Here is a 12,979-nt window from a genome sequence, read left to right as displayed (position 1 = left end):
CGTTTTCGGCAACACCCACATCCCGGAAGACTATTTTCGAAAGTATGTAAATATGGACTTGAGTCAAGAACTACAGCGCATGACTTGGCAGCAATGAACAGATGAATGGCAGAAAAAACAGATTCAGAACAGCATGAGGGGTGTTTGCTTGAAGGTGCTGATTGCATGCATAAATATACTGCGAATCATAATTCAAGTGATGTGCTCCATGCAAAGTACTGTCAGCTATGTCAAACAAAATTATTTGCGTCTTTTTCAAGCCGACAACGAAGGTTGTTTCGTCGTCTTCACGGAAGATCTTTATCAGGCAAAAGCGCGTCGCGTCATCAACAAAAACTTCGCTCCCCAAGAAACCCGGATTTCACACGTCAACGAAGTATTTTTTTTCGGTGGGCAACTGTCTAAAAACCTTAGCGATATGCATAGACAAAAGCAAGAAAGATGCCCTCACAGTTCATGTCATTCAGCAAGCACCGACTCGCCCAAGAAAAAGTTGTGCGAAGAACGTGAGAGACGTAGAAGATGCGCGCGCAGTGAAGAAGAAGAAGAAGAAGCTCTCCGCGATGTCGTCTTCGCGAAACATTGAGTCCCGACCGGAAGGAAACCAGGGACCAAGCACGTCGACCAGCTTGGATCGCGAGAAGCGATCCAAGCACAAGAAGCGCAAAAAGGCGGCCAAGCGCGAAGACGCCAAGCAAGACGCCGACGAAGCACCCAAACCCGTCCAGTCGCCGGCCCCGGTGGCGGACAGCCCAGCGGCAGGCGTCGAGCTTCCCAAGGGTGCGTGTGGTTCCACATATGTCCCACAAATAGCAGCACTGAGACACATATACGGGGGTTCTCGATTAAGGTTACCGCCCAAAATTATCGTTGTCTCCGTTTTCGCGCCGATAGGTGTAAGGAACCCAGCAACCCAGCTAAGTCCGTTTAACAAGTGCTGTGGGCATGGAGGTTGTATGAAGTTCGGGGTGCGTAGGCGAGACGGTCATGCCCGTCATGCGTGCTACCGTAATTGTTAAGCTATAAGAGTGGAACACCGCGAACTGTTTCAGTGTGCAGCCCAGGATTACGGACAAGACGCCAGGAGAACTTAGGTTGGGGCTCTAGTTGGTTGTGCATATGAAACGATGGCAGCACGCTACTGCGAAACAGGACGCAAGGAAACGGCGCACTGGACAAGCGCTTGTCGAGTGTCGTCTGCGTCCCTTTCTTGCGTCCTTGGGTAATATTTCACACTATAGCGCTCTGCAATTATTAAATATGGAAGGGACACGCCGAAAGCAAGACGAGACATGACAATCTTGTCCATAATTCTACGTCGATATTATGTCTAACATTGCGGTCACGACGCGCTGGAAATAACACCATACATGACAGGATTGTCCATAACTTGAGGTCGGTTGTACGTTGCACTATAGTCATGCTTTGTAAAGCGCTTACTGTAAATAAAGTACTTATGTGGTAAAGTTTAACTCCTAATAAACCACATTTTACGTCAACTGTTCCACGGCTTATGGAAGCCGCCGGCGTTCCCAGTGTTGATTGTGAAACATCGAAAGCTGTATATGGCTAGCCGATCCGTTCGTCCATCTTTCGTCTGTACGCCGAAAACTGTACGCACAACTCCATTCTCACGCGCAAAAAGAAGAAGAGAAAGAGGCGCGCGATTGACTAGCTTCACCAGCAGTGACGTCGTTGCTCTCCACAGCCGAGCGCGCGCGCAAAGGTTTCTCACCAGCTCCGAAATGGCTAGGCCACGCATCATGCGTACTCCTGAGGAGCAGGCGGCTTTCGATGAGAAACGCTGCAAGCAGAACAGGGAACGAGCTCGTCTACGCCGTGGCGATGATGCAGCCCGGGCACAAGCAGCACTGCGTCCCGAGGATCCGGCAGCCTACCACGCCGTCGTTTAATGAACCGTCGGGATTACCCAGTGATAGACACCGGGCCGCATGTTCGCGCTTCGCTGGTTAACCATCTGTACGCAGTGCTTGGGCGGTGATTTTTTGGCTTGTCTGTTGATAGTCGACGTGTTATGACATATTGTGACGTAGTAGAGACGGTAAAGAACACAGTAATAAAATTGTGAAACTACGTTCTATTAGGCGAACCTGTGCCCTCAAAAGACAGGCTACACTCAAAGCACAACGATAGCGGCGAACACAATACGCGATCGTCGAAATCTCATGTGCGGCGCAAGCGCGTCGGCTTTTACACATGAGTCATCGAGAGTTCCAGAATAATCGCTGGTGCCCGCGTGTCTTCCAGAAGTACGACACTATTGCACATGCGCACATGCACTCAGATTACGCAAGGTTCGGTGACAACAGACGGCGGATAAAACCATCGATAACGTTCGAGAAACTTTCGATACAGGCAGGCGCGCCCTGCGCTGAGGGATAAAATTTGTTAGGCGGTGAGACGCGGTCACCCGATAAACAAGTACACATGTGAATACCCCTCCCCCCTCTTAAAGAGCATCGTCCCGATGCTACAAATACGAAAGCGAAAACAAAACCATGCATAATAAAGAAACAAACACCTACAAAGTAACAAAGAAACCAAGTCCCTATCTTCGTTAGCATAGAAAGGCTTATTGCCCCAACCACTGGCACGCGTCGGCAAGCTTCGGCGCGCGCCGACAAGCGAACGCTTCGCTTCGCGTTGGTCGGAGGAAGAGGGCACGCAACCACTGGAGCTTCGCTCCGACGCGCGCCGAAGCTCGCTCCTCGGCTGCGGCGCATTGTTGCTGGACTATCCTGTCCTCATCCGTCAAAGTCCGGCCTAAAACAGCCTGCTGTAAACTAAGCTTGAAACAATAAGTTAGTGATCTGTATGCGCTTTTAGATATAAAAAACACGTTTGAATAATGAATATACGCCTGCTGTAACAGTTTGGTTTTATTTTTGAAGTAAAAATAGTGGACAAAATATCGACATCAGCGCTCGCGAGTCGTCTGCCTGCAAGATCGCTTTGCAAACACCTCCACGATGATGCCATATCATATCAAAAACTGTTGTACCATTTCATTTTTTGGTAGCTAATTGCACAGCCAACTATGTAAGAATCAGGCGTGCAAAGTATCACTGAAAAAATCTGTGTTGGAAATATTATCACGTAGTAGTGACGGCAAATAAATAGTGCAGACTCAATCGCAACGATAGCGGCGAGCAATGTCGGCAATCGTCGAAAATCTCGTCTGCGGGTCAAGCGCGTCGGTTTGCATAAACCAGTCGTCGAAAGTTACAGCCTATTCTCTGGTGCCCGCGCGCCTTCCAGAAACTACTATACAATTCGTTTCGCGTATGCAATCAGATTAACAGGGTTCGTCGACAACAGACAGAACCATCGATAACATTCGCGAAACTTCCGATACGTTCAGGCACATCCTGCACCGAGCGATAACGTTTAACATTTTTTAGCCGGTGGAATACGGTAACCAGATACAGATAAAGCATCCTTGTCAATATAATTATGCTTGTTGGTGCATGAACGGAACGTGAAAAAGTGGGTTCTGAGAAAATAAGCAAAAAAGAGTTGAAACACCTGTAGCACTCACAAAAAAATCTAGAATAGCTAAAATTTATGTAATTCGTAGCTTGTCTCCCCCCGATTCTTGATTCTGTTAAATCTAGCCCATGGATCACCTCTATTATTCTGGGTTGTTTTGATGCATCAACACCGCATCCGGAGGCCTTCACATTGAGTGTATTGCTACAAAACATTTTCACAGTGTAAGGGCCATGTTCTATTGTAACTGGTTTCCACATGTCAAGTTTGTCTTTCTTTACATTAATGAAATGACATACCGTCAGATAATACAAGCTTGAGAATTGGAGGGTTTTAATAGGGGTCTTTCGTTGCCCTTTGCCAAGTCGTACTATTGAAGCGCTTATACGAATGTATGGGAGCAGCTCATTTGCATAGTACAAGAAATATATAAACAGGTTATTTTCACAATTTATACACTTCGTCACCACAAAAAAAATGTTTCATTGTTTTCAGCCTGCTATGATGTTTTGACTGAGAAAGATATATTCAATTTGTTCTGCGAGGCACGCAATAATTGCTGTGGCATATTTTATTGCACAACACTGGATACAGTAGCTAACCATGATTATTACTCAGACGAAATAGCACAATGCATATGATCAGGCACATAGCATATTATTATTGCACTTTTTTCATTCATGCCCTTTATTTAATTGTACAAGAGCTCCTGCACTGAAATAGTATACTAGTACATACTTAAAAAGCACGATTTTATACTACGATAATAATAATCATTCAAATCTTTATTGTAGTGCCCAGGAACAGCTAGAGAGCCTTTGTACTGGTGCACATAACGAGCACTATGCGAGACAAAATGTAGAGAAAACATGAATGTGGTAGACAAAAAAAGTGCAAGATATAGAAACAAATAAGGAAAAAAGGAAAAGAGGAAAAGTAAACGGGGAGTTAATCCTACGTGATTATCTACAGATACACAAAACACAAGAAACGAACACTGAAGTATGTTTTGGAGTCGAGTCTTATACAGCACAATCTTGCAACAAGGCCAGGCAACGAATGTGGAATGCTACCTGGTATACTGTTGCGGCACGAACAAATGCATATGATCAAGAAGCTTTAGGGAATGCATAATGTCATGCACCACCTTCTACAGGAACAAAAGGTGTGATTAAGTCTTGAATCTAGAGGTGCGAGTTGAAGTATATTTGAGAAGGCTCAACTGTGGTCGCCAGAATGGCAAAAGTGGTGCTTTAAGATAGATATCAATTTATTCTGGATGCGTTTCATGAGGTCAGAATCAGACTTGCTCGTTGCAGCGCCCCCCCCCCCCCCCCCCCCTACAGAGGCATACTCTAGTAGTTGGCGGCACACAGCAGAATTTCAGAAACACAATAGGCGAGTGAAAATCATCCAATATACGGCATGTGATTCCAAGAGCGTGAATGGCATGTTGTGTAATTATCTATGTGAAGAGAAGCTTAGCATTTTGTTGAAGTACACACCAAGATCTTTCATTTCATGACCATAAGGAGTGGAGCATCACATAGGGTGTATCAAAATTTCACATAGTGCGTTTTCTGCATGTAACTTAATGCCATAGTATTGGAAGCATTCAGAAGTACTTATTGTTGAGAGTGAAAAAATGTATTTTTGGAAGTCGATGCAGTGGTGAACACTGTTCACAGTTTCAAATAGTTTTAAGTTGTCGGCACACAAAGTCATGCTGTCCATTTATTAAAATGCTCTTAGCACTAACAGAAAGCAAGGAATCCAATATCGATTCAAACACTTTTGACGCACTGCAGAGGAAAGATATAGGTCGGTAGTTATTAACTGCACATCTAGCACCTGATTTGTGCATGGGCAATGTCCATGCTGCCTTCCGAGTGCTAGAAAAGGTACTAAACTTTAGGGAACTATTGAAGATGTTTGTGAGGACAGGAAACAAGTATGCTTCCATACGTCTGGACCCTTTCAGATGCCACTTTATCCCGTTGATTGAAAAGTTGCTTTCACCGAATCTCTTGCATTTTCAGAATCGTATAAAGTGTACAGCTGCAGAAAATATTAAGAATTTTCAATTGTTTAGCAAATTTTGTCAAGTTGACAAAATTTCAACTCCATGGGAAAACTCACTACAGGAACACAAAATATGAGAACATGTACTATTTAGTGTTTTGAAGAGCTTGAAAAGCACTTATCCAGCCACTTGAAAATTATGCCTGCTGCATGATATTGTAAAAAAAAAAACAATGAAAAAAGTGAACCCGCTACATACAACATACTGACACAGAGTAAAAACACCCAGCCGTCTTCTACCTTCCCACTCATTTTGCTAAAACATTCTGCACGTTATTCATTATTGCAGCATAGTTACAATAATAAATGTTTCAAGATGTATGAAGCACATTTTAAATACCATTACTTTCATCAGTGCTTTTGCTATTGATGCACTCTCCTGCTGTGCACAATTGTGTAGACAGCGTCTGAAAGGGTTAAGCTCTGCGGAAGAAATACCATCAACACCACAAGAAAGAGAAGGTTTAAGGCACTTCATACACTTGAAAACAAGGTTTTCATTGACTGATAGCGTACGTACTGTGCCAGACTGAGAAGGAAGGTTACTTGAAGCATGTTTCACACCATATAGCAAACAGAAATGTACTGCAAAGGCATCAGCAGTGTTCGAGACAACACCACCATTTTCATGAAGAAGACGTACATCTTTGGCACTCTTTTTAGAAGAGTGAGAGCGCACAAAGCTCAAGAAATATTTTGAATTATGTGTCACGCTGGCTTCAACATAATCAATGTGGTCGTAGTGACGATTCTAGTAATAATAATAATAGTAATAATAATAATAATCTTAGTGGTAACTTGGCACTCTAGACTAAAAAAGAAGGCTGATGCCTGTATGTTAGAGTGTCTGATAACGAGCCATCTAGAGCAGGAATTTGCAGGATGCAGAAGATACCTCCTTCCCCTCCACGTGCGCGCGCGCACGCACACACACACACACACACACACACACACACACACACACACACACACACACACACACACACACACACACGCACACGCACACGCACACACACGCACGCACGCACGCACGCACACACGCACACACACACACACACGCACGCACGCACACGCACGCACGCACACACACACACACACACGCACACACACACACACACACACACACGCACGCACGCACACGCACACGCACACTTGCTCAATAACACAGCACGGCACACACGCACACATTCGACGGGTGCACAGCACACAGGAGTGCCAATTCAGTCTGGTTCCAAGGAAGGAGAATCTAAATGGCCAAGGGGGGTGAAGAGAAACCTCTGTATGCCAGATATAATCATGGAGTTGTGGTGCCGGGCCATAGAGGCACGATGAGGGCTCGGGCTGTGCTGACCACTTGTTCAGACGAACTGAAGAGAGATTAGCGCTGTTCAGAGAGCCGTCAAGCACCCTGCAGTATAGACTAGTGCAATGTTGCGCTGGTATTGCAGGGTGTGCTACTTGAGGGGTTTGAGGCAATCCTCGTAGGCTGGCATGAGCTTGCGACAATCGAAAAGACGAAAGGGTGCGTGTTGTGCGGGACAGAACAAGCTTAAGTTTGTTAGCGTCGCGAGTTTGGTACGGGAACTATACTGATGAGCAGTACTCAAGTCGTGACAGAATGATAGAAGCGTAGAGTGCTCGGAAAACCTTACGTCATCAGGGAAGGGAGACACGGGACACAAACACAAGATTGGGCCGATGCTTAGATACAGTGCTGGTGACATATGCGGAAAAGTTGAGAGAAGAGCTAAATGTTACACCCAGAATGGGAAGGGCCCTAACCGTCTTTATAGAGGTGCCTCCATGGAAGTAGGTTGGACGTGCAGCAGTTTTGTTGTGGCTGATACGCATAGCAGCACTTTTCGCAGTTCTACTACAAAGTTTGCTATTGTAGGCCCAGTCGTTCACCTTTACGGAATGTATTTATTGCAAGCACATATGCTCTGCATCGGCATATTGTTGTTGTGGAAGTGTTAACTTGTTAATCAAACACATTCTGCGCAGATGCATTAGTAACTGAGTTTTCAGTAGATCTTTGTCCTGACTACAATTTATAGTATCCCAGCAAGAAACACTTTAGTAGAAGCTGAAAGGATTCCAGCAGTTTAAGCATACCGACTGCACTCACACAATGCACTCACACCAGCTACACTTTCCATAAACACAAAGTGAGATAAAAAATCAATTACACTTTCACTGACTCAGTACTTGCTGCTTCTGAAGCAGGCATCGAAGCAATCATGGTATACGCTGCTGCATGCGTAGGTCTTGCATGATGCAGGTCCTGCTATGCACTGCACACGGGGCACACGCTTCAAACAAATTTCTTTTTGCAGTGCTCAAGTATAAGGACACTGAATCAAACATGATTGCGCTGTCACGTATGCTTCAGTACGTCAGTGTTCTTGATTGCTACACGAGCGATTTATCTCCAACTAGCCCAAAAGACGGATGCACTTGAAAGAAGTGAGTGAAGGAGCACAGTGAACTTGTACTGAACTGGATTCACATGCCGAATAGAAGAGCGCAGTGTCAGCTGAAACGGGCGGCACGGCTGCTAAATACCGTGGATCAAGCGGACGATACCGATGCAGACTCGGACATCAGTGTTCTATCCCTCTCAGGCTTCCTCCATATTGGCGACGAGCAGCGCAAAGATCTGTTCTTCGAACACTTATGGAACGCCTAAGCTCCTCGCCCAATGACCAGTCCCTCCGGATGTTCACCTTGCGCGATGGAACTTTATACCGTCGTAGCGTTCGTCCTGACGGTCCGGAGCTCCTCCCAGTCGTTTTCAAGCACCTTCGACTAGCCGTGTTCCAGCAACTACACGACGCTCCTACTGCTGGACATCTGGGCATCACTCGTACATACGACCGCCTGCGGCGCCGCTTTTTCTGGCCCGGCATTTATCGCTCTGTGCGCCGTTATGTCGCTTCTTGCGACCTGTGTCAGCGCCGGAAGACGCCTGCTATGCCTCCCGCTGGTTTGCTTCAACCAATTGATATCCCTACAGAGCCTTTCTTCCGTGTGGGCCTAGACCTCCTTGGCCCCTTTCCAATTTCTATCAAAGGAAACAAATGGATTGCTGTAGCAACCAATTATGCCACGAGATATGCCATCGCACGAGCGCTACCAACCAGCTGCGCTACAGATGTCGCCGACTTCTTATTATACGACATCATCCTGCACCATGGCGCCCCTCGCCAGTTGCTGACGGACCGCGGCCGCTACTTTTTATCGAAGGTCGTCGATGATCTGCTCCGCTCCTGCTCTACAGAACACGAGATTGCTGCCGCGTACCACCCTCAAACGAACCGCCTCACCGAGCGACTCAACCGCACGCTAACTGAAGTGCTGGCCACGTACGTTTCCGACAATCACCGCGACTGGGACGTTGCTTTACCATACATCACTTTCGCATACAACTCGATCCGTCACGACACTGCCGGATTTTCACCATATTACCTTTTGTACGGCCGCGACCCCACCTTGGCCTTTGACACGTTGCTACCTTCCGCAGTACAATCACCCAGCACTGGTTACGCTCGCGATGCTATTGACTTAGCCGCCCAGGCCCGAGATGTCGCCCGTCATCGCCTCACAGTCTTGCAAGCTTCTCAAAAGCGACGCTACGACCTTCGGCACCGAGACTACCATCTTTCACCTGGTTCTCTTGTCCTTCTCTGGACGCCTTCACATTGCGTCGGCTTGTCGGCAAAACTATTTTCCCGCTATTCGGGTCCGTACCAAATCTTACGCCAACTGTCCGACGTGACATACGAGATCGCCCCAGTCAGTCAGCCTTCAGTGCATCGCAACGTCACCAGCGATGTTGTTCGTGTCGCCAGGCTCAAGCCCTATGTCCCTCCGTTAAGTGAGGCTCTATAACTTGTACCGGGACGGAGCTACTCCGCCGGGAGGGGAATGTTACGGTGAAGGGAACGAAGAAGTTGAATTGGACTAGACGAAGACGAAGTCTGGCAGTTGCCTGAACGCCATATACGGCAGTTGTAAATATACATTATTTTACACTCGTGGGCCTGCTTTCTACCTGCAACAATATGTACTACTCTATTCGCGTCGCGCATACATGCAATCAGATTACACAAGGTTCGGTGACAACAGACAGCGGAAAGAACCATCGATAACATTCGAGAAACTTCCGATGCATGCAGGCGCGTCCTGCGCTGAGCGATAGCATCTGTTAGACGGTAAAACTCGGTCACCCGATAAAGATAAACAACTACACGTGTCAATATGCCTACGCGGCATATGCATCCTACGGTCCTACACAATGTATCTGGCAGTAGTGTAATCATGATGTACCGATGGCGGCCTCGGTATGAGCGTCGATTGCAGTTTAAAGCAGTTGTGCTCCGGTCTTCCACTGAGCGTTAGACTGATTAGCTGCGTTGATGCAGTGCCACGCCGGAATAGAACCTGAAAAAAAAATGTAATTATGGGGTTTTACGTGCCAGAACCACGATCTGATTATGACGCGCGCCGTACCTAAATCTTAGTAAACACGTGTTCTCGCATTTTGCCCCATCGAAATGCGGCCGCGATAACGAAACGTGAGCAATAAGAAACAAAGAACAACACCTGTTAAACCTAATTTAAAAGTGAGATATGTGATCGTGGCGCAGCAGGAAGCTGTAAGAGCGCATCTGGCGTCTGTGGATGAATCACCCCAGCGTGACATGCACAGCGGGGAACGTGGTGAGGAAAGTTCGCCTTCTGGGGACGTATTCTGCGACGATCACTTTCCGCGACAGTGTCACCTCGGCAACAGTACCGCCATCAGGCGCGCGCTGATTGGCTGGTTGCGCAAAATCGGGTGACGTAGTACTCAAGCAGGAAATCAGCTCTTCCGATTTTGCTCAACCAGCCAATCGGCGCGCGCCTGACGGCTGAGGCGTGGCCAAGGCGACAGTAGAGTTGACTACACCAAAGTTGACTGTTGAAAGGCGAAGCATGGCAACATTTATTGCGGTTAGCATTGTTTGGGAACTTCGCGCATTTTAAAGGGATTTCCTGCCTACCGATCTGTCTGTCTGGGTCTCTATTTTCCAGCGGATTTGGATCACTGGTTAGTCCATGGTCTAACGGGTACAGCATCGGGCTGCTGTGCTGAGGTACAGGGTTCGAAACGAACAGTCGAGACAACTTGGGTAACTGGGTATTTGCCATTGTGTATGTGTCGCTCTTCAATATTTAACGCCAATATGAGCCACTGCCTATGTGCCGCGCTTCAATGAACCACTTTGACGCCAGCTTCGGTTACTGGGTGTGTATGTGTCGCTCTTCAACTGCAAAAAAGAAAAAAAAAGAAGAACCCCTTAAAATTTTTCCGATGCTTGACGGAATCGAACCCCAGACATATATATTGACCGAATCTTGCCTCAACATTGGTTCCACTGTGGCCTCCGAGATTACTCGCGCTGGCAGCTTATTGCTCCGGCCGTCCCATTTGCGCGCAGAGAGCGTAAGCTCAGCGGTGGGCGTGGCCGGCTCTCTCTCCGCGCCACGGCGCTTGCAACGTAGGGCTTCTAAGGGCTTCTCGTTCGTCGGGGAGGCTTTCAGCAGGTGTTCGGGTACGGTTGCTGCGGCTTGTGTGAGGCGTGCAAAAAATGATGTTTCGCTGCTATGTGATCACTTACAGGATTAGAAATGATGGCCAAGGTCTACGAGATGCAAAATGCGTGCTGGCGCCTATTTATTCTCAAGTTGTTTAATTTTTAATGCATTAGCACTTTTTGCGTGTTTCACACACTTTTCTGAGGCTACCCATGTATTTGTTTGTGTGTTTGTGTCTAACCATTTTCCCGTCCAGCTGAGTCGCTGGGTAGTCAGTGATCGAATGGGGAGGTCATCGGGCTGCTGTGCTGAGGCAACCGGGTTCGAAACTAACTATCGGGCAAACTTAGGTCAGTGAGTATCGCTGTGTCGCTCTTCAGCGAACCTTTTTCATACCGACGTGGGTCACTGTAGATGCGGCATTGGGCAGGTACTGCTGTTTGAAAAGCGCTTTGACGGCTACTTGGAGTACTGGGTAGCTGCCAGTAAATGTGTGGCGCTCTTAAATGAACGTCTTTGACGCCAATTTAGGGAAGCGCTCGTGTGCCAGTGGGAATGTGGCGCTCTGAAATAACGAAAAATACACCTTAAGTTTTTCTCATTTTGAGTGGAAAGAAGACCGCGTCACAACGGTTCGTCGAGAACAGCAAGCCGACGCATCAGCAGGCTTGCACATACGAAGTGCACAAGTGCACTGCGTATGCGCCGCTTTTCGGTTAACGTCTTCCACAGCAATGCTTAAGCGAGCTGCCCCGTGATGCACCGGCCATGTGCCGCTCTTCAATCAACCTCTCGCTAACTTGGCTCATTGAGTATATGTGCTACTGGATGTGCAGCAAACGAGTCAACAATTCTGGGATCGAGTTCACTGAATGTGACTGCCGGGGCGAAACCTACCAGCGTGTGCACTCTCGGATGCCATGGTTCCACGCGCAGATTTCTCGGCGGCGCCGTTAGATGGCGCAGCGTGTTCAGTGGGAAGCGCGAAGGATGAACCCGCTGCATGCGCGCCCCATACGTGACGCGTTTTAGTGGCGGCAATACGGTGGACTGCTACACGGCTTCAGTGCTGATCGCATTAACATTGACGTTCGTCGTGAGAAGGATGCTGTAGGAATATTTTTCTAGCTGCGCTAGTGCGCCACAGCCTCAGTAATCTATTATGGCGTCACGGCGCGTGCTACTGCCGAAACCGAAACTCGTTCGTAGAAATAAATGATCGTACTAAATTATTTACGTAGCTCTGTACATTTGTTTGTTTAGTTTTCTGGGATTTAGAGCGTTTGAACCTTCATTTCATTTTCGCTCTGTACTAATGCCGTAATAAAAACCTTATATTATTACAGAGAAATAATACTAAGGTTGAGAAGACGACGGCATATGATTCGTAACATGAAAAGGAGAACTGTCTAGAAACCAGAGATGATGACTGTCGATGTTTAAAAATATAATCGGCCTGAATGCATATATTTATTGCAGCGAGGATATTTAGCTAGTGTTTGTCGTTTCATTGCGTTGAGAACACATCCTTCTACCGGCCTATCGGAAGTATAGGTGGCTGTAGATATGAACCGCTTTATCATATGCGTTGCCTCCAGCGGCACGAACGCCGGCATGGAACGCGACTACCATCCTGCTTATTTCTTGCTGTCGCGACGGAGGGCAAGCAGCAAGAGCGGCTTCAGATCGAAGCAGGCGTGCTGGTTGCTACCATGTTGCTGCGCAATCGCGCGGCAACCGAGGTAAGTCAGAGTTGCGGGCGACAAGCGAAGTTTTCTGCAGAAACTGGCGTCGACGAGGCGCCCTC

At 47.3% G+C, this 12,979-nt stretch overlaps 1 protein-coding gene across 1 annotated transcript in view; it reads left to right on the top strand.

The window, feature by feature from the left end:
- The first annotated feature begins 385 nt into the window (after window positions 1-385).
- Window positions 386-12,979, top strand: part of LOC129384471 (uncharacterized) — a 32,128-nt gene continuing 19,534 nt past the window's right edge. Inside the window, exon 1 of the mRNA XM_055069939.1 lies at window positions 386-780. Within this exon, the coding sequence (XP_054925914.1) occupies window positions 564-780 (217 nt within the window). The 5' untranslated portion in view covers window positions 386-563. The remainder of the gene's footprint in view (window positions 781-12,979) is intronic.

Source organism: Dermacentor andersoni, chromosome 9 (assembly GCF_023375885.2).
Source record: "Dermacentor andersoni chromosome 9, qqDerAnde1_hic_scaffold, whole genome shotgun sequence".
Taxonomy (NCBI): domain Eukaryota; kingdom Metazoa; phylum Arthropoda; class Arachnida; order Ixodida; family Ixodidae; genus Dermacentor; species Dermacentor andersoni.
Note: the sequence above shows the minus strand (reverse complement) of the source record. Positions and strands in the feature narration are given on the sequence as shown.